This window comes from Chelonia mydas, chromosome 8 (genome assembly GCF_015237465.2).
Source record: "Chelonia mydas isolate rCheMyd1 chromosome 8, rCheMyd1.pri.v2, whole genome shotgun sequence".
NCBI classification, from domain to species: Eukaryota; Metazoa; Chordata; order Testudines; family Cheloniidae; genus Chelonia; species Chelonia mydas.
Window position 1 is genome coordinate 69,913,556 of NC_057854.1, and position 21,547 is coordinate 69,935,102.

At 41.7% G+C, this 21,547-nt stretch overlaps 1 protein-coding gene across 4 annotated transcripts in view; it reads right to left on the bottom strand.

Moving 5' to 3' along the window:
• Window positions 1-20,168, bottom strand: part of PLPPR4 (phospholipid phosphatase related 4) — a 47,663-nt gene extending 27,495 nt beyond the window's left edge. The window contains exons 1-2 of one of the 4 annotated variants that reach the window (XM_007062601.4): window positions 19,674-20,168; window positions 3,406-3,591 (exon numbers count right to left, since the gene is read on the bottom strand). In XM_007062601.4, coding sequence (XP_007062663.1) covers window positions 3,406-3,591; window positions 19,674-19,751 — 264 coding nt within the window. In that variant the 5' untranslated portion in view covers window positions 19,752-20,168. Of the gene's footprint in view, window positions 1-657; window positions 837-1,066; window positions 1,185-3,405; window positions 3,592-19,260; window positions 19,402-19,673 lie in introns of those variants that run through there. The other 3 variants (XM_043521127.1, XM_043521128.1, XM_043521126.1) reach the window with 3 other exon arrangements.
• Between the last annotated feature and the right edge of the window lie 1,379 nt (window positions 20,169-21,547).

Sequence of the window (21,547 nt, forward strand, 5' to 3'; positions counted from 1 at the left end):
TAGTTCCCGTTGATCTGCTCCTGCTTCCAAATAGGATAGACCAAAGTGCATTAGAGAACTTTTTAGCATTTGACAGCTGGGTCCACACGAACACTTAGTGAGTGGCAGGCAAGTGCAGGGTAGATTACACCCCAGGTTGCTGTGATCTAAGTGTTTGTATAAATGAGCCCTTAGAAAACATAATCTTCAGGCATATACAAAGCATTGAAAATTTCCATCCAATGGGTGGCTGAATAAATTATGAGCGTATAAAAACAAGGGGTTAAAATAGGAACTATTTTGCAATCTTAGAGCATTCCAGTTGACTCGTACATAGAATCATAGAAATGTGGGCAGTTCCTGGCCCAGAGGCATGACCAAATAAGTCCTATGAATCCAGTGTCAAAAAAGACATGAAAAACTCATAATATACCATGGTTCTTCCATTCAGGCTAGAAGTGCTCCCAGAACAGAGATTACCTCCATTGAAAGTGTCTGTTAATAGTCAGCTTTGGTGTAAATACACTGACATCAATAAAGTTCAGTGCACTTATGCCAAGACTGCATCTGGCTCATAGTCCTTGAGCCTGTATGACTTCAGTATGACTCCTGCAGCTGTTCCCTGTAGATGCCAGTGTGAAAATCCATTCTGACAGAATTAAAAAAACCCATAGTTACCCAGCCAATCTGCTCTCCAAGGGCAAGCCTTTTGGATCCAGTTTAGTCAGCAGTGAATAAGCCCAAGGTGGCCACATACACAGCAACATTGCCAATCTCTTGTTTTTATCACAAGTGTCATGATAGTTCATATTTTTCTTAAAGCCCCTGCTGCTGAAACCATATTATTTACATGAGACCTATACAAAGAAACCAATAAAAAAAAAAACCCTCATGATTCTTTAAGTCAATCACATGACTTTTTGAATTCCACTCATGATTTTGAAATGCTTGGGCTGGGAATACTGAAATTAGATGCACACCAACATGAATGACCCTGAGGCGGAATTCCTCGGTGAGATGGAAGGGACTGTGGGCAAGAGAGGAGCAGCTGTTCAAGAATGATAAAGAATGTAGGTGAGCTTCCTACCAGTTTATGAACATGGTTGTTCTTAGCAAAGTTCTCCCAGTGTATATACAGGGCCCACAGGTCACTTTCAAGGAATTTTGTCATTCATTGCGTTGCACATTCAAAAAGGTGGGATACCCGAACAGAAGTAGTGACACAGATGTTTACCAGAGTGCCATACCTCTATTTAAAAACTCATAGGGTGAAATCCTGGCTCCACTGAACTCCACGGGAGTTTGGGCATTGGCTTCAATGGGGGCAGGATTTCACCCCTTCTCTTCACTTCTGTATATGCAGAGTCGCATTTTAGAGTTTTCACAATTTCATACTATCCGATATAGCACAAAGGAATGAATTAATCCCTGGTTAAACTCAAAGGAGTTCGGAACAGGGATGAATTTGTTGGCCTGCCTTTTCTTGTGTACTAGAGGTAGCTATAGCATTGTGAGCATATCTAAGTGCATAGTTAAATGAGCAAATGAGCGCCCCAGTAAAGCAGTGTAGACAGCACTCTAAGTGTACATAAAAATAACGTTTTTACATTTCATTTTACCTTCACGTTGTCATTCCAGCAGGGTTATTATACTAGTAAAGATCATTTTATTTCATTTACTATATAAAAGTAGTTGAATTGCTCATACACTGATATTTAAGTGCTGTACTGGGAAGGTTCTGTTAAAAATTTGTTCTCCCTTTGGATGAGCCATTGAATTAGTTTCCTTCTTGCCTATCCTATAGCTTACAAGTTAGATACTCCAGGGCAGTTTTGGAAAGAATAATAAATAACCACAGTGTCAATATTCACTCACTGAAGAAACCTGGCTCTTATTTCTAAAACTGCATGTAAGCCACTGCTGAGTGTAACCTGGCATCTCCATTTGCCAAAAAAAATCCTGCACTAGTGATCACGCTCATTAACAAAACTATGAAAGGTCCTGTACAAACACTATTTCATTCAGCATAATATACAGAACAGTGATTTATATAGAGTGATCTTCACAAAGGGACAGAAGATCCATGCACGCCCTCTAATGTTCATGCCCATAGCAAAGAGGGCATGGGTGGAACTCCACAGTCTCTCCTGTGGACTACAGATGGAAATATCTTTATGCTAGTTTTAATTAGGCTAGTGTTAAGGACTTGTTTGATTGGCCAATGGGTAGTCAGTGGGATCTCAATTTATGCAAATGAATAGTCAAAAAACACTGTGGAGGAGGCTGGGAAATGCACTGAATGAACAGCCATACACAGCCTGCTTTTCATCCCAGGCTATAAAAGGTGAATTCTATCCCTCCCACCCGCCTTTGTTCTCTGCACAAAGCCCAGTTGCTCAGGGAGGGGTGAATCGCAACCATAATTTACTAGTGTGCTACTAGGAGTCATTTTAAGACAGAGTTAAGGGACTTTTTCACATTGTGTAGAAACTTTCTGCTGTTCCCAGCCTACACACAAATGTACTGGCTCCATTTTGTTGTCTTTACACTCAGGCAACTACAGTGAGTGTTCATTGGAATTGCAGATTGCTTGATAGATTGTCTACACTGACACTTTACAGTGCTGCAACTTTCTCGCTCAGGGGTGTGAAAAAACACACCCCTGAGCACAGCAAGTTTCAGCGCTATAAAGCGCCAGTGTAGACAGTGCACCAGCCGCACTCCCAGGGCTGGTAGCTGTTCCCCTCTTGGGGGCAGCAGCGCTTTAACGTTGCCAGTGAAGACGTGCCCTCAGAGCAGAATTTGGCTCTGGCTCTGTAACCACAGGAAGATTTACTTGACAAAAACGTTAGCACACGTGAAAAGGTATTTAAAGTGTGAGTGAAAAGGAGAGAACACAATTAATTTGCATTTAAGAGTGTCTTCCATGGTAGCCTTTGTCTGATTATGCATTTCCGATTGGCATCTCAATATAAACAGTTAAGAACGAAACTTTCTTATTTACTCTCATCCTTTTAACATACTTTAACATTTTGTGTGTGTGTGTGAGAGAGAGAGAGAGAGAGAGAGAGAGAGAAATTCCATTGTTAATTTCAATACGATGAATGTTTTATTCTTAATTCATAACTGTACCACTTAGGATTAATGGGTAAAATTCTCAAAATTGCCCAAGTGACTTGGGAACCCTAAAGCCTATTAAAAGTCAATAAGAGATTTTTAAAAATCCACACTTTTCTGTTGCAAAGTTTGGGGCCCTATTAACATTTTGTGTTAGAAGGATAAAAATTGCATGTTAAAAACCTAACAATCGGATCATCAGCTCATGTAATTCATTGAATTCAATGGAGTCATGTTGATTTAAACCAACTGAAGATCTGCTCCTAAATCTTTTTTTAGGTGAGGCAGGTGAACATTCCCATAACTTACTGTGATTGCAGGTCCAGCAAAAGTCAAACTAAGCAACATCAGGAAGGGAACAGCCTCTTGTGTAGGTTCAATGTATGGCATACTCAGACTCCTGTCATAGCAGCTGAATCCAGAGTGAACTGGCTTGAAGACATCAGTAAGTTCAAGAAAATAGAGACTAATAACAGAAGATGCCAGTATGGGCAACTGGGAAGGAAGGAAAGAAAAACAATTCATTGTTATTTCTTTGTAATAATAAACCTAAAAACCCAAACAACCCTATAATATTTATGCAAAAGCAGCAAACTGTGGCCCGCGCCACTTCCCGCAGCTCCCATTGGCCAGGAACAGCGAACCGCGGGAGCTGCAGGCGGCCATGCCTGTGGACGGTCAATGTACAAAAACAGTCTTGCGGCCCACCAGCCGATTACCTTGACGGGCCGCATGTGGCCCGTGGGCCGCAGGTTGCCCACCACTACCTTAGTCAATTGAGCTGGTCAAACTATTTGTTGCAATCTTATTTCCCAAACAATTTAGCCTTTTCATCAGTGAGACAATCATGAAGATTTTATGAGAAATTGTATCCAATGCTTTTCTTTTATATATAGAGAGTGAATTGCCTTCACCTATTCATTATGGGTGAAGGCTTTTTTTCTATTAAAAAAAACCAAACAATTAACTTTGCCTGGCAGGATTTACTCCTGTAGAAAACGCTGATGATTATGGGTCATGGTTCCTTTATCTAGATGTTTAGTGATTTTACCCTTTAGAGATTAGTTCCATTAATTCATTAGGGAGAAAAGTTAGACTTAAGGAGGAAACTTCACCCAGGCTCTCCCTGAGCTTCTGAAAGCACCGATTCTATCAGAGGGCCCTCTTTGGCAGACAGTGTACCAGAGAAGCTGTGGCAATGGCAAGCAGGCAAAAGCACCCTTCTACGAGGGTGCATGTAAGGGCCAGTACAGTCCACAAAGTGACCAGGGGTGGGTGGGGGAGGCAGCTTGGCGGGGGGCAGCAGCATATGATGATTCACTGCATTCCCCTGCTTCTCAGTTTCCATGGAGGAGGTCCTCACTGAGTGCTCAATAGAACTGAAATCTGCATTTACCCAGCACCACCCATGGAGGAGGGCCACAGTAGAAGCACCCTGCCTGCCCTCCCTTAGGTTGAAACCCCTTGGGATGCAATGAACCTGGCTGACACAGGGAGGTAAGATTTGCAGTTCCCTGCAGCAGTGAAGGTAAACATGGCTAATGGAACGGTAATTGCTAGCATTACTTTTCCTTCTTATTTTGAAGGTGGCTGTTATGTTTGCTTTTCCTCCACTTCTTAATATAGCTAAAAGTACAAACTTGCAAGGTCCACATAGATTTGCATATACCTACAGCACCAGACAGTGAAGATATTTCATAGCACCAAACATGAATTATTCTATTTCCCTTGCAGAAAATATTCTTCTATGCCAACACATCACACTGAGAAAATGTAGTTTTCCTTCAGAATTTAATGTATCACTGGATTATGCTGCATTTTAAATCTTTATTGCACATTTCATAAAAAGGGATAAAAGCAGGTGATACATTCTGCTTATAGCCATTCTGGAGTAAAACAGAGTGAAGACTGGGTGTGTAAGGTATGTCGGGTGACAAGACAATGTATGATAATGTTTGTAAAGTGCAATGGGAAACTGTCTGGATCCATTAATTAGCCATTTCCAAACTTTAAGATGTTTGCTTTTGTTAGTACAGGTTTTTTTTAAAAAGAAAATGTAATTTTGGGAGGGGGGAGGGGTGAAAGAGGTTGTTAGTTGGACTCCACTGAAACAGGCTTTATAATGGGTCTTGGTTTTTGAAAATAACAGCTTTGCTTTGAAGCGCTACACAGTGCAAAGAGCTGCAGAGTTTAGCTTGTCTTCAAAAGTATTGCTATGAAAAGTGCACTGAAGGTAGTCTAAGGAATAACTTTGCATTCTTTGTTCTCAGTGGTCAGGTTGATTGTGTTGTAATTACATTTTTGAGGCTGATTGTGATTGCATAGGAAAGGAATGTGAATTGACATCCTGAATAAAGCAAAGAGTGGCATTCCCAAGAGTGTCTTGAAAATAACACAAGAAATCCATTAGATTTACTTAAATAAATAGTAAATTCATCCCATTTGAATTTTGTGATTTCTGCTGTCATTGGAAATAACGTTTTTTAGTTAGATGAATTGTTTAATTCTCATCTCACATTGGGCACTCCAGAGAACTCCCTTTGATTTCAGTGACAGTCCTGTATGTGTAGTAACTCAGTATGATTGCATGGATAAGTAAGGAACAAGGAGTTTTCCCCCGGTTTTCTCCCCCAGCAGTTGGAAGGGACAGTCACAGCCCCTGTGCTCAGGGGATTATTGAGACTGCTTCTGGGTGCACAAATATCTCTAAATGGGGTGGGAAGATGGAGGCTTATAGTGGTGTATCCCCTTATCTTCCCCTGATGCACTCACCCAGAGCTGTTCAGGTGGGTTCCACTCCTGTGTGACCTGGAGCAAATCACATAATCTCTTTGTGTCTCAGCTCGCAGGAGGTTGGGAGATGTCCATTCAATGGAATGGTACAGTGTACGTGTTATCCCCACCACTGGAAAACTCAGCGAGGGATAGTGGCACAATCCTACCTTAGCTCCACCTGGGCCAGTGCAGCTCTGCACCATTCTATCGTGGCTAGGCAACACATAGGCCCACACACAGTGTGATTTCACTGACACCACACATCATGGTTTAGGCAATTGTAAAATCTGACATCAAAATCATTATTATTATTATTATTATTTGCAATACAGTAGTACCTAAGGGCGTCAACCGAGATCAGGGCAGCATTGTGCTAGGTGCTGTACAAATCACATAATTAGAGACAGTCCTGGCCTCCAAGAGCTAAATCGACAAAACAGGCAAAGGAATAATTATCCTACTTCTTACAGAGGGGGAGCTGAGGCACAAAGAGATTATGTGATTTGCTCCAGGTCACACTGGTGTGGACCCAGATTTCTTGAGTTTTAGGACAGTATGTTACCAACAAGTCCATATTTCCAATCTGATTGTTTCCCAGCTATATAATTGCATTTATCTAGTGAGATTCAGCTATTATTAAATATGTAATATTTTATATAGTGATGTAGTATAATGAGTTAATGTGCCTACAGATCATTTTCGAAGGGATCTGCATTCTGCATATGCTAACTGCAGTTTTATTATTGCTAATTACAAAATCCAGGAAACATCCACATTTGCTTAGAAACCCCCACAAAGGACAGGACTCCATTGTGCTTTTCACTTCTAGGTTTACCATATTCTTTTGGAACATAACCACCCTCTCCCCAAAAGAAAAGAATAACTCTAAAGGCCTAATAACCCCTACAATAATTCCTCAGCAATAAGAACAAATACTTTTATAGACAATTTGCAATATATTGTATGTCAGGTCCCATAAGACGTCTTGTTCTCGTATCTTTTTTATCAACCTAAATATAAAATGCATCTTCAAAAAGGCAAAGAAAATAGAAGTGTTTGTTCAATATCCTAAATAATTCTAAGTGGCTGTTTAAAAATACGAATACTGATTGAGTATTCTGCTTAGGGCAGCATAAGCATTGTAATTACAAGCATTAGCTTCTGACACCCTGAACAAGTGAGACATAATTAGAAGGTAATAATATGCATTGTTTTAATTACAAAATAGAAAATCTTTTTCTTATTTCTAATTGGAATACAAAAAGTAAACCCAATGACCTGGGCTAATGAGTCTTCGTGTTCTGACATGATCAGTCGATTGAGAAATTTCTGACTTTTAATCTCTGCTCTGGATTATAATTTATCCCTGGAAATAGAAGATCTGATACAAGCCCAGTGAAATCAATGGAAAGATTCCCATTGGTTTCAAAGGACTTTGTATTAGGATCATAATCAGCACAGTTAGGAGAAGAGCTGGTTACAAAACTTCAAATGTTGCCCATTTTTGGTCAAATTTTCATGACACCGCCCCCACCCCCATTCTAGTTAAGAGGCTTTCTTAAGCCATAGAGTTGTATTATTCATTACTATGATGATTATTATTTATATTGCAGGGGACCTAGCCCTATCATGCCATTCCCCAAAAAACTTAACAAGAGATAAACATATTCACAAATACTTTCAGGAGAAGAATAAAGGCCAAATGCTCCTTTGTGTTTCATGATGTAGTGCAAAGCAAAGGAGCTCTAATTAGTCAGCAAGACCCAAACCTTATAGAGGGGGTCCCAGATCTGGTGGAAGCCCCTCCAAGAGATTTTTGTAAACTCATACATTCATAGTTTCTAGTGCATGGGAGGGGGAAAAAGCCAGGCACCAGTCACTTTGCACTGCGTATGTCTTTGTGGCCATACTCAAAGAATAGTTATCAATGGTTTGCTGTGAAACTGAGGGAGCGGGGGATGTCTAGTCAAGTGGGAGTTCCACAGGGATCAGTCCTGGGTCTGGTACTAATCAATATTTTCATTAATTACTTAGAGAGTATACTTCTAACATTTGGAGGGGAGGGGTTGCAAACACTGGAGGACAGGATTAGAATTCAAAATGACTTTGACAAATTGGAGAATTGGTCTGAAATCAATAAAATGAAATTAAATAAAGACATGCAAAGTACTTCACTTAGGAAGGAAAAATCAGACGCAAAACTACAAAATGGGGAATAACTGGCTAGTTTGTAATATTGCTGAAAAGCATCTTGGGGGTTATAGTGGATCACAAACTGAATATGAGTTAACACTGTGATGCAGTTGCCAAAAAGTCTAATATCATTCTGGGGTATATTAACAGCAGTGTTATATGTAAGACATGGAAGTTAATTGTCCTGCTCTACTTGGCCCCAGTAATGCTTCAATTGGAATAATCTGTCCATTTCTGGGTGCCACATTTTAGGAGAGAGATGGACAAATTGTAAATATTCCAGAGGAGAACAACAAAAATGATAAAAGGTTTAGAAAACCTGATCTATGAAACAGGTTAAAAAAATTGGTTATGTTTAGTCAATTGTTCTCTATGTTCACTGAAGGTAGGAAAAATAGTAAGAGACTTAATCTGCAGTGAGGGAGATTTAGATTAGATATTAAGAAAAAACTTTCTAACTATGAAGTATGGCTAAATTCTGGAATAGGCTTCCAAGGGACGTTGTGGAATCCCCATTACTGGAGGCCTTTAAGAACAAGGTGGATAAACACCTGTTAGGGATGGTCTAGGTTTACTCGGTCCTTCCTCAGTGCAGGGGGCTGGATTTTGAGGTCCCTTCCAGCCCTACATTTCTATGATTCTTAAACCAAAATATTTCCAAGTGAAAAGGCACACAGGACTGAATGCTCCCAGAAGCAATAATCAGTTACATTCTGCCACCTCAGATGTTATCATTACCACTACCATTCGTATTGTTGTAGTGTGACTGGTGCTGAGTGATGGTGACAAACCCCCGTTACTAAAGAGCAGAAGCCTTTACTAAAGAGCAGAAGCCTGCAGAAGGGTAAGATCAATGCTGGGTTAGCACAGAATCTATGACTTGATGCTTCTAGCCACAAACCCCTCCTGCTAGCTTGGAGCACTGAACACAGTTAAAATCTTGGGCCGAGGGCTTTACCCTTTCACAGGTTCTTTTCAGAATCCCTACATTTGCATTCATAACCATGCTGTCCAGCCATCAGAAAAAAAAACAAGGTTTTCCTCCCCCTTGGAGAATTTTCCAAACCAAAGCTTCATTTTCTCTGCAAGTGATGTTTGCTCTGAGTCACTAGCAAGCAAATATTGACCATATCATGAAATGACATTGTCAAGAACTTTAGGTCCAAAATATATGTTTTCTTAAACAAAAGGAAAGAGACAAATAAAAAACACATTCCCAGTTGGAAAAGCCTATTATTCTGCCGAAGAAAATGCAATCTGGTCCCCCCAGTATGACAGTATTTTGCTGATGCTCAGGGAACACAAAAATAATAAATTCCCTGACTAAAAAACTAAACACCTTGATGGTCATCTCTGGTTAGCGTCTTTACAACAACTCACCTAGTGAAGACTTCACACGATCTTCACCTGCATGAAATTGTCCTCATAGATCCTCTATGTATCAATAATACATTGTATGACACATCTATGCAATCTTTGTGCTTCTTCATAACATGCTGTACTCTACACCTGTTATTTGTTACCTATGACTCTCTTCATGATTGTAAAGTATATGTATTATCTTATTTATATTATTGTTGTTGTGCCGGAGCGTGTATGTGGCTGCCAGCAGGCGTGTCTTAGATCTATAGGCTATGAAGCTGATGGATGTGTTAGCTGACTTCTATCAAGGGTAAATGAGGGAGCAGTTAGCCTCTTCATTTCATGATAACTGAAACAGAAGAAACCATCAAAGGCAATGCCTGAGTAAAAGCTGAGCCATGTGGCCAGAGGGGTTTGCCTGGAGACTGACTGCAACGCAGGGGCTGGGGCATTGATTTGATTGCAGCTGTCTGAGGCCAGGTCTACACTATAAACTTACACTGGTATAAATAAATTGCTCAGGGGTGTGAAAAATCCACACCCCTGAGCGACGCAGTTCTACTGACCTAACCCCCAGTGCAGATAGCGCTATGTTGCTAGGAGGGCTTTGCCCATTGACATGGCTACCACCTATCATGGAAGTGGATTAACTACGCTGACGGGAGAAGCTCTGCTTTAGCATAGTAACAGCTCCACTGAAGTGCTACAGCTGCAGAGTTTTAAGTGTAAACCTGCCCTGAGTGTGTGAAAAGAATGGGAAAGTGAGCAGAAAACCAGAGAAACCGTGTGAGCATTGCCCTAGGAGGAAGCCAACAGAGAGCTTTCTTTTGTGCAGAGTACAGGCTGGAAAGACAGGCTTTGAAACTGTGAGCAGAGAAACTGCCTCCTCTGCCTTCTGCTTTTCTTTCCTACTGTGATCAGGGAAACAGGACTGTGGGTACATTCTACATAAAGAAACAAGATTGCACCAAAGAAATATCTGACTAGTAAAATCAATTTCTTGTTCTAACAGAAACAGTCCAGCAAGGCCCTGAATACTGACTTACTGGTTAGGCCAAAGGACAATGTTGTTGATAAATTTATTTAATACCATATATTGCAGTATCACCGAGAGGCCACAACAATGGGCTAGTAGGTCATGGGATCTACCACACTGCTGCTTAGCCTCGGGGTTTCAATGTGGAAATCTGGGCTAGAGTTAAAAGACCCTGGTCCCCTTTTTTGGAAGTGAGTAATACTTTAAAGCATGAGTTTCTGAGGGGGAACTCTCTTTAAAGAGACTTGCACACAATTATATATTTTTTGTTGTCTGCTCCACAGCTTAGGAGCGTCACCGGGGTCAGCCCCAAGAGCAATACTGCCAAATGTGCTCAGGGCACAATATTCCCACCTCCTCTCCTTTTCATGAGCTGCTGGAGAGGCTGGCAGGATGGTGGTGTGGAATGCAGGTCTACAAGTGCATCCACCATGCACTTCTAGTGGTGCAGGGGGCAATGCATAAGGAGTGATAAATGGGTAGCAGTTGCCAGAGCAGGCTCAACCTTTGGTGGCAGCTGCCGGACTGAGCAGCAGACACCTCTGTCCTGGCCTCAGAATGTGTTAGAAGGAAGAACAAGCAGAGCTCTCCTTAGCATGCTTTGGCCAGGTCTTGAACATAATTCCCCCAAACAAAACTGACTCCTGTGCACCTTGACCACACTTCAGGGCCAGCCAAAAGACTTCAGTGGGGCTTAGGGCTTCTTTCAGGTACATACCAGATTGAACTGACACCTTTCACATAAAAAGGTATGTATGTGAGGAGAGTGGGTCATTAGGATGCCCCTCCCCAGCCTCCTGCTACTGCATGACCCAGGTGCTTGTCCATTTCACCCCTCATAGTTGCTCACATGATTAGCTTAGGAATAGTAAACTGATGCTGCTATCTTCACAAGGTAAAGGGCTAGACATATGATCTTTATTGTGATGAAAGTGGAAACTCCCCTTCATGGGACCAAATCATCAAAATGATTGTGTGCAGCTCATCAGTGTTACAGGTTGCTTTTTTATTTGTATTTTATTTTTTAAGATTAAACATGCTTTTTCATTGGATTTAAATTTAGGGAGGAAAGTCCTCCATTGTGCCTCCAAGAGACATTGGTGTAGTTCCTGACTCTTTCTGAACCCTTTAATTAGCATACAGCAATTGCCCTTTCCCCGAAATTGAGGAGCTGATCCTATAATTCCTTATAGAGGTAAAGCTCCCATTCTAATCACTTAATTCCCATAGGCAATGCATATCCTGGAAGTCAAGCCTACAAAAACCTTGCAGAGTCCTAAGCAAATAATTTTAATGCGGATGTGTGTCATGCATATCTACACACCTAAAAAATCCAGAAATGACTGAGAAGTGGAATTTTTGAGATACTTAGTGATGTGCATCCACATCTGACATTTTGAATCTCACTTTGTCAGTATAAGTTAAAAATGAATGGGAACTAAGTATCTGGTCCTGAGATACACTGAACATCCTCAACACCCATTTATTTCAACTGGAGCCGAGGAAACCCACCAGTTTACAGAACTGACTGCTACAATAATAGATCTCTTTTGTGTTTTCTAAGGCACTGCCTACCACTGGCTTTCTAGCCTGTCTGGTAGCCAACAAAAGTGGATGGATTATCAATTCTCAGAGAAGGGATCCACATTATAACAGTGATTGGTTGGGTTACATACTGTCTGCTTGAGGAAATACTGCCAAAAGAAACCCCATTACCACCTTACATATCACATGAAAAGGTAAGGAACAAAACTTAACTCTGTGGATAGTCTCTCTGAGCTGCATTCACGTCTCAGCAAACCCAGAGACAAGTAACTGGGGTAGGGATATTCTGCCAATAAATCCACAGTAACACAAAGTTTATAGGCCAATTATTCAGCTAGCATTTAAATCTACAGAGCTTTGCTGACTTACAGGAGTTCAGGATCTGGCATTCTGTATTTCAGCGTACTGAAAATGGGTGAAATCTTGACCCCATTGAATTCAGCGGGGCCAGGATTTCATCTACTGAGCCTGATTCTCCGATTCCTTATACCTATTATACATTGGTGTAACTTCATTGACTTCAGTGGGGTTACTCTATATTTATACATGTGTAAGTGAGAGAAAATTAGGCCTTCTGTGTTTGTACATGCTAACCCTGAAGACAAAAGGTAAGGTGTAAAATCCTGTCTTCATATAAGTCTGTGGTAAAACTCCCAGGCTCCAGGATTTCCAGATATTTTTTGATGTCTGGTTAATGAGTGAAGAAAAATCACACACAGATTTTTCCTTGAAACAGAGCATATTCCTGTCACTATGAATAAATGTATTTGTCCATGCTACATCTGCAGACATCTTCATCCTCTGGGGAACAGGAGGTATATATCCCTGGAAGTTTTCCAGATTCATACTTAAAATGTGAGGCACTAACCTTCTGGCTATTGTCCTTGAATGTACTGAGGATGTACTCTGAATATGCTAACGAGGGAAGATCAACAAAGCAAAGGGCAGATCTCTTTCCAGGAATGGTCACAGACAATGGGCTTGTCTACACTGGCACTTTACAGCGCTGAAACTTTCTCGCTCGTGTGAGGAAAAAACACCCTCCTGAGTGCATCAAGTTTCAGTGCTGTAAAGCGCCAGTGTAGACCGTGTACCAGTGCCCCTCGTGGAGGTGTTTTTTTCAGGGCGCTGGGAGAGGTTTCTCCCAGCCCTCTGCCACGACTACACAAGCCACATTAAAGCACTGCTGTGGCAGCGCTTAGTGTTGCCAGTGTAGACTAGCCCAATGTTTCAATTCCTAATATTTTCCTGATGCTTATAGATCTTTCATTATGAAAATATCCTTCTGTTTAAACAGATGCAAACTGAGCTTCCATGAGTAGTCCTCTCCCTTAGTTTTTAAAGAAGAGGCTCAGATTATCCACATATTCTATACAACTGTGAAACGTACAAACATAATTAAAAAATAACACAGTTCAGTTTGTGTGGAAGTGCTGATTAATATACACTTCAGGTAGGTAGCGATGCACAGATAAAACTAAACCCAGCCAGATCACGTGATATGTGCTTCTGCAAAGTGTAAGACTCTTACTGTCATTATAATAGGGTCATTTAAAAATAATGTTTAAATACACTTTAAAATTTTTATGAGATACATACTAATCCACGAATAGTGAAAACTGCAAAAAGTCATGAAATGTTTTATGCTGTGTTTAATAAAGTTTCATTAACTTTTTTGTAGGTTTTCTGCTTCCCTATTTTTTCAGCCTAGGCCACATCCACCATATCTGCTGCTCTAATTCTTTTCTGTATGTCTGTTGATTTCCTTCTCACTTCTACAGCTTCTAACCCATGGGCCTGCTTCTCCGTTTATCTAATCTCTGTACATCAGGAATAACTCCACTGAAGCCTCTAATGTAAAATTGGTGTAAGTAAGAGGCGAATGTGGCCCTGTAGCTCAAATAAATTAAGTTAGATAGGGCCTGATCTGATCTTACATCGTTTTTATGTTGAATGTAACTTGGTTGAGTTTTGTTGAGTTACTATTGATTGACACTGCTGTATATGAGATCAGAATCAGGCCCACAATTTTTTTTTTAGATTGAAACTATCAATAGAAATGCAGCCTCGCTTGCTAAGTTACTATATAATCATATTTGGTCCAGTGTTATAAATCCTTATAATCGTAAGTATTGGTTACTAACATGAGTAGTCTTGTTGGCATCATGGTAATAAACACTGTGCCTAGTAGTAAGCATCTGCAGGATTGGAATCATTGTCCTCCTCTTCTCTCTACCATTTCCTCATCCCCTCCCTTAATTGTAGTCTCTGACTGTTTTTTGTCTCATTTTAGGGCTCAATTCTGCAAACAGATATTACTGGACATAATTGTGCTTATTCCTCTGAGTAGTACTTGACTTCAGGATAGTAAGTACTGCTCCCCATAGTGCGAGTTTGCAGGCTCAAGCCCTTTGAAGGCAGAAAATCTGTTTGTTTTAATTTTGCTCTATAAAGTTCCATGCATGTTTAGGTTACATCAGTTACTATAAGGCATCTTTTCCTTCCCTGTTTATGTATTATGTATGACATTATGCTTATGTATTAACCCACCCTTCTATATCGTGTGATTTTTGGTTTTCCATTTTCTCCTTTTCCCTGGATAATTTTCTCGGCCCCTCCCTTTCCTCTAGTTTTCGGGGAAATAATGCCTGTCTACAGTTTCCCATTATTTTGCTGACATTATTAGTGATAGATCTGCCTTCTTCCTGTGGCCCTGATCCTCCAGCATTTTCTGATTAGCATTTCATTATTTAATTGCACAGGTGAGAAAGAAGCTCCTCATGTCTTTCTCAAAATACAAAATGAAACTAATTGTTGCTTAGCCACAAGGAGCAGTGGATTGGGACTTGCAACTAAGAACGGGCCAGGGGAGGGCAAGCCTGACCTGAGAGTAGGGCAGAATGGAATGGGAAGGAAATATACAGAAAGGCGAGAGGTACAGAGGGGAGAAACTGCATTTTTCATCATTTTTCATTATTCACCTACTGAATTAAACCCTTTAAAACATTTTTTTATTAAATAAATTTTGAAAATCCCAAATTGTGTACATTTAAGAGGTGGCTGGTTTACTTAAATCTTGTCTCCTATATTCATGTTTACACTTATTTGGATGATGATGTTGCCTATGGTATGCAAAAAGCATCCACATTGTGTACTAATGCCAGTTAACCTCACAGGGCCTGCCTGTCTTGTCCCGTACATTGGTAGCTCTATTGACTTCAATAGAGCTATTCCTGATTTAAACACATATATATGAGAGGTGAGCCAGTTTCACGTTCTTCTTTAACCAATCACAATTCAAAAATGTTTAAGCCATTTTCCTCCTTCTGCTAAAGCCACCGCAGGGGCTATCAGGTGGTTGTTTCATTAATCTCAGTATTATCGTGTACTATAAAGTTCCAAAAAGAAAAGGAGTACTTGTGGCACCTTAGAGACTAACAAATTTATTTGAGCATAAGCTTTCGTGAGCTACAGCTCACTTCATCTGATGCTGTAGCTCACGAAAGCTTATGTTCGAATAGATTTGTTACTCTCTAAGGTGCCACAAGTACTCCTTTTCTTTTTGCGAATACAGACTAACACAGCTGCTACTCTGAAACCTATAAAGTTCCAGGAGCACATTCTCAGGGATCAGATTAGAGTTGGATATATGTGGGTAAATCATAAATATATGTCTTACCACTAGAAACTGAACAGAAGAAGAGTTGGGGGGTGGGGGAGGCAACCATAACAATTTTCTAATTTGAATACTGGATACCCTGGACTCAGTCCACTTTTTCGCAGTTATCAATTAAGTCTACTGAATTTGCTCTTGATTTACACAAGTGTAACTGAAAGCAGAATTTGGCCTTCTGTCTCATCAAATATACTTGCAGGTGAAAAGGAGAGAAATAGAAGAGGAGGACAGTAGCCTCACCCCTAAACCTTTAGGGGAACTGGAGTTGGGCCCCAGTTGCAAAGTTTGAATCTCTGGATTTGGATCCAAATTTCCCTAAATGTTGTATCTGTTCAGATCTGACGCTTTGGTTTTGAACAATACACAGATTGGGGCCAACCATAAAATTCAAATCTAGAAGTGAACATCCTCAGAGCTCCCAGGTGCTAGACATGGGCAAGGTGGAAGGGTCCTCACAGCTTGTCCTGGAATCCCAAGGTTTTCAGTTTTAGTTCCCCTCTCTACTTGTAAGGGTCTGTATCCTCACAACTTTCCTTACAACAGATGAGGTCTGAAGCCCACTTCATCTGGTATACAGAAAGCCAGTTTCTGCATAACAACCTCTCCACTCTGCCTCTGCAACAGCAATAATATAGCATGGGAGATTCCCTTGCTTTTCTAGTTTCTGTTAAACTCATTCCCCAAGCTGGGCATATTCCTGCAGCCCACCACTGATGAGGCTGGTGCACAGAAATACATACAAAATCTATATGCTTTATCCTTTGCTACAAACAAGCAGTGTGAGGTCTCCTCTCTTCTCTATAAGCATATGTAACTCCCACTGACACTAATGGAATGTGCATAAGAAGGGGGCGGAGTCCTGCTTTGGCCCTATGGAGGTGAATCAATAGAAAATGGAATTTAATAATGAAGAGTTTAAAAACAACTACAACAAAGAAATCCTAACTATTAAGGACATGTGACATTTTGCAGTAATGCAGTTTGTCACCTGACAGCATTTCCCAAAGTGTCTGTGCACAGTGGGTGAAATTTTCTAATCCTACATAAAGCCCAAGCACAATAGTCATACTTAAAAACTTGTCTGTTGTCTTAAATAACCATCAGCAGTAGCAGTTTTCTCTAGGTCAGTGGACAGACTATTCTTTGTATTATAGTAGTGCCTATACTAGAGGCTCCAACTGAGATCAGAGCCCCATTGTGCTAGGTGCTGTACATACACAAAATGAAAAACACGCCTTGCCCCAGAGAATTGCAGCCTAAATAGAAAAGACAGACAAAGGCTCCTCTTCACAGCTGAGGAGCTGAGATTCAAGGAGATTAAGTGACTTACCCAAGGTCTTACAAAGAGTGTGCAGTAGGGCTGAGAACTGGCCCCTTATCTCCTGAGTTGCAGTCCAGTGACTTAGTCATAAGAGCTGCAGTCGCTTTAGTGTGGTTTGCAGTACTCACTATACAAAGTACAGGGAGTTCCTAAGGAATACTGCAAATAGATTCCAAGGCCAGAAGAGACCACTGTGAATATCTACTCTGACCTCTTCTATAATAACACAGGCCAAGGAACTTCCACAAAATAATTCCTAGAGCAGATCTTTTAGAAAAACATCCAATCCTGATTTAAAAATTGCCAGTGATGAATAATTGGTTAATTGTTCTAATGGTTAATTACTCTCACCATTAAAAATGTACACCTTATTTCCACTATGAATTTGTGTCTAGCTTCAACTTCCAGCCATTGGATTGTGTTATACCTTCATCTGCTAGTTTGAAGAGCCCGTTGTCAAATGTGTATTCCCCATGTTGGTATTTATAGACTGTGATCAAGTCACCTCTTTAGCCTTCTCTTTGTTAAGCTGAATTGACTGAGCTCCTTGAGTCTATACTAAATTCTGAGGTAATGTTATCCGAGGCAAAACTGATTTTAAGTGTGACCACTGTTCTTGGGCTATGCGCTACTGTTCGAAAAAATCATCCCACCACAGTGTGGGATCAGACCATAGAGTTGCAGTGCAACCCCTCAAATCCCCAAGTGGCTGCTACTCCCCTTGTGTGTGTGTGTGAGGGGGCCCTTGGTTACTAGATCTGCATCAGTATAGAAGTGGTCCCTTCCCTTGTCTGCCCCCTAAGCCCTTCTCAGTGATGGGATGGCCTCCGATAGTATAGAACCCTCTGCTCCAGTATGAGGAGGATAGAGAGGCCCCCACCTAGCTGGCTTCTCTACACATGACCTCCTTCCTCTGACAAGAATACTACAGGAATTATGTGGCCCAGAAGGAGCCTTCCATCAGTGGGTACATTTCACCAAGTGGGCCTAATCCACAATAATAAGACACGTCTGTTACTTTAAAATCTAACATTCTCTGAAAAGTATCCCATCCAATATTATTTTTAATATGATTCATCTCCCTTGTCCCAGGCAACTAGTAGGGAATTTAGGGGGAAGAGAGACAGCCTGCCACCACTTACAAGCCACTCTCATACTGTGGCCCCCTATCTCCCAGTATATTTAAGCAAGATTTTTAATATTGCCATTCTGGCTAAAAATTATACTTAGTTCTTACATAGCCCTCCTGTTTTTAACCTTCAAAGTTCTTTTTGTGCATTATCTTCAGCACACCTCTGTGAAGCAATTACTACCATCCTTGTGTTACAGATGGGGAAACTAAGGCACAGAGGCCGAGTGACTAAGTAACTGCCCTACTGTAAGTGGAGTCATCAGAAGCAAGCTGTGTTCACTTACTGCTTGGTTAACAAACACAGAAATCACATACTCATTTCCTGAAGCTGAAACCATGTTTGCTCTTTTACTTACTGTCAAAAGAGGCTAAAATCCTCTAAGCAATACACCAGTTCTGAAGCAGTGAGAGCCTGTGGAAGTGTAAAAAGAAAAGGAGTACTTGTGGCACCTTAGAGACTAACAAATTTATTTGAGTCTCTAAGGTGCCACAAATACTCCTTTTCTTTTTGCGAATACAGACAAACACGGCTTCTACTCTGAAACCTGTGGAAGTGTAACTTCACCTGGCACCAACAGAGCAGCCATGACATGTTTCAATCTTTCAATACAAAATCTACTGAGAAACTCTTTCACTTTTTCAAGATACAAAACGTGCATCGTTACCTAGCTATCTCTGACAATCCAGGCAGGTTACTGGGGACTGATCAAAAACACAATGCTGATTATCTAACAACTTTAAACCATATTCATTTTTTTAACATTCCTTCTACAACATGACTTTCCTTTCATGGAGATAATACATGCAATATCTGTTTGCATATAAACCCCTCTCTGAAACATGTCTTCCTGTTGAGATGATCCTATGTCTGTGACATGGTTTCATTTCGCTGCCAGTCCATTTGCAAAATGATTCTCTCGGAAATAATTCCCATAAAAGCAGCCTGTATCCTGCAAGGAAGATTTTAATCTCAAACCAGCTCTTCAGAATACTGATGGCTGTCTGGTACTGATTTTATTATGCAAAGCATCACCTACATATTTTACATGAAATGGTTCTGAAACATTATCAACATGAACTCTCTCTTTTTCGAGATGTAAAGAACATCCCTCCCCCCACCCCACCGTGGATTACAGCTCAGATGATGTAGACCCAGTTTCAGAACCAGACGTGAACTCCATGCAAATATATTACAAGCAAAGCTTAATGTTACCCTAACTGAAATCCACAGCCAGGTACGAATCAGACCCCGAACCCAGACACATGCTGACATAACAAACACTGACAGAGGAATGAGACACACTGCCATACTCTCACACATGCATAATACGCCGATAGAACATTCTCTCGCTCAGCATGCACAGCTCTCCGTAGTGCTATTCTCTACATCTTCACCTAGGCAGTGAGGAAGGCACTAACCAGAGCAGACCCCAGTGAAAGACGCATGCTGTCAGGGACCAAAGTTGTTCCTAAAATGCCTCTAACGAGCTGCATTATGCTAAAGCTGAAGGGACACGCGCTCAGGTGCTCCACTCACCTCCACAAAATAAAAGCAGGGCAATAGAGTGACGCTGTCCTTGGTCACTTTGCCTTTTTGCCTCTCCTTCGCAGACATGCTGGCTAAGGGGCTGAGCTGGGCTCCTCTTTTAGGGATGGGGATGAGTGCTTCGAAGCAGGCTTCCTCTCCTCCCGCTCCGGTGCCTTGTGTGGATGTCACATGCCCCAGAGGCCCCTCTGGAGAGCTCAGCGTGAAGCTTCCCCCTTCGCAGCAATCCCTTGTGCCACACGCAGGCAGCCCAAAGCCTCTTCTCTGCGAGAGATCTCCTTCCCTCCCCAAAGCCGCCGCAATGGCTTCCACCCCCAGCACAGAGCCCAGGCTTTCTCTGCCCGAGGAGGATTCGCTGCACTTACAATCCTGAAGCTTCGTATAATATTCATGGGCTTGACGTCAAGAAACCTACCCCAGGGAAAACGAAGGGGCCCCATTAGCCTACAGGAGGAGGGGAGCGTGCTCCAGCCACCTTAACCCTTTCCCTCCTGGATGTGTTGGTTTTGAGTATTCAGGAAGGGCGGGGAAATCCGGTGAGCAGCAGAGCTTGGAGACGGGATCATGGGGAAGATGGGCAGGAAGGCTGTAAAGTGGTAGGAGTTAGTTGCAGCAGTTGAGGGGCAAGTAGGCCCTGAGATTCCTGCGGAGCACAAGGGGAAGCTATGGAGGAAGCTCTGAAAAGGGAATGGCCAAGTGCAGTAGGTGACCTTGGCTCCACCGTCCCACAAGTGGGACATCAGGGGTAGCAATGATTCCCCACCTCCTCCATTGCAGGGACAAAAGTAGCTGCAGCAGGCCCCTCCTCACATGCAGGGTGTGGTGGCCTGGTGGGGAAGGCAGGAGTGATGTGAAGGTGAGTCCAGTGGTTCTTCCTCCCCCTGCCCTCTCAGCATAGGGGAAACAGGAGGCTGCAGTGGTGGGTAACCAGCAGGTGGCAGATATGTACATCATTGGCTGGGGGGTCTGTGTGCTGGTTGGGCAGGCGGGATCTGCCCAGGGGTGAAGGAGAGAGCTCAGAAGGACCTGCAGAGCTAGTTGGCTTTTCAAGAGTAAGATCCAAAGTTGCAGCGCTCCAGAAGCATTACAATGGGGGAATTTTCAAGTGGCTGGGGCCACTTTGACAAGGTAACTAGTTTGGTGGATAGGAGGAATGCGATGGACATAATATACCTGGACTTTAGCAATGCTTTTGACACAGTCGCACATTCTGTAACTAAACTGAAGAAATGCAGGCTCAGTAGAGTACCATTAAATGGATGTATACTTGATTAAATAACACTGGACCCAGAACCCCTGTGGAACTCCACTCGAGACCTTCTTCCAGTCTGACTTCATTCATTAATAGTTACTCTTTGTTTGCAGTTAATATCTTTATTAATTACCTGGATGTAGGAATAGAGGGCATACTGATCAAATTTGCAGATGACACAAAGCGGGGGCGGGGGGGTTGCAAACACTTTGGAGGATAGAACTAAAATTCAAATGGATCTTGATAAATTGGAGAACTGGGCGATAGACAACAAAATGAAATTAAACAAAGACAAATATAAGGTGCTACACTTAGGAAAGAAAAACCAAATACACAAATACAGAACGGGGGAAACTGGCTTGGCAGCAGCACTGCTGAGAAGGATCTGGGAGTTGTGGTGGATCACAACCTCAACATGAGTCAACAGTGTGATGCTGTTACAAAAAAAGCAAATGCAATTTAAGGTTGCAGTAACAGAAGCATAGAATGCAAGTCACGGGAGGTGATAGTACCGCTCTACTCGGCACTGATTAGGCATCAGCTGTAGTTCGGTGTCCAATTTTGGTCACCAATGTATAAAAAGGATGTATAGAACCTGGAAAGGATCTAGAGG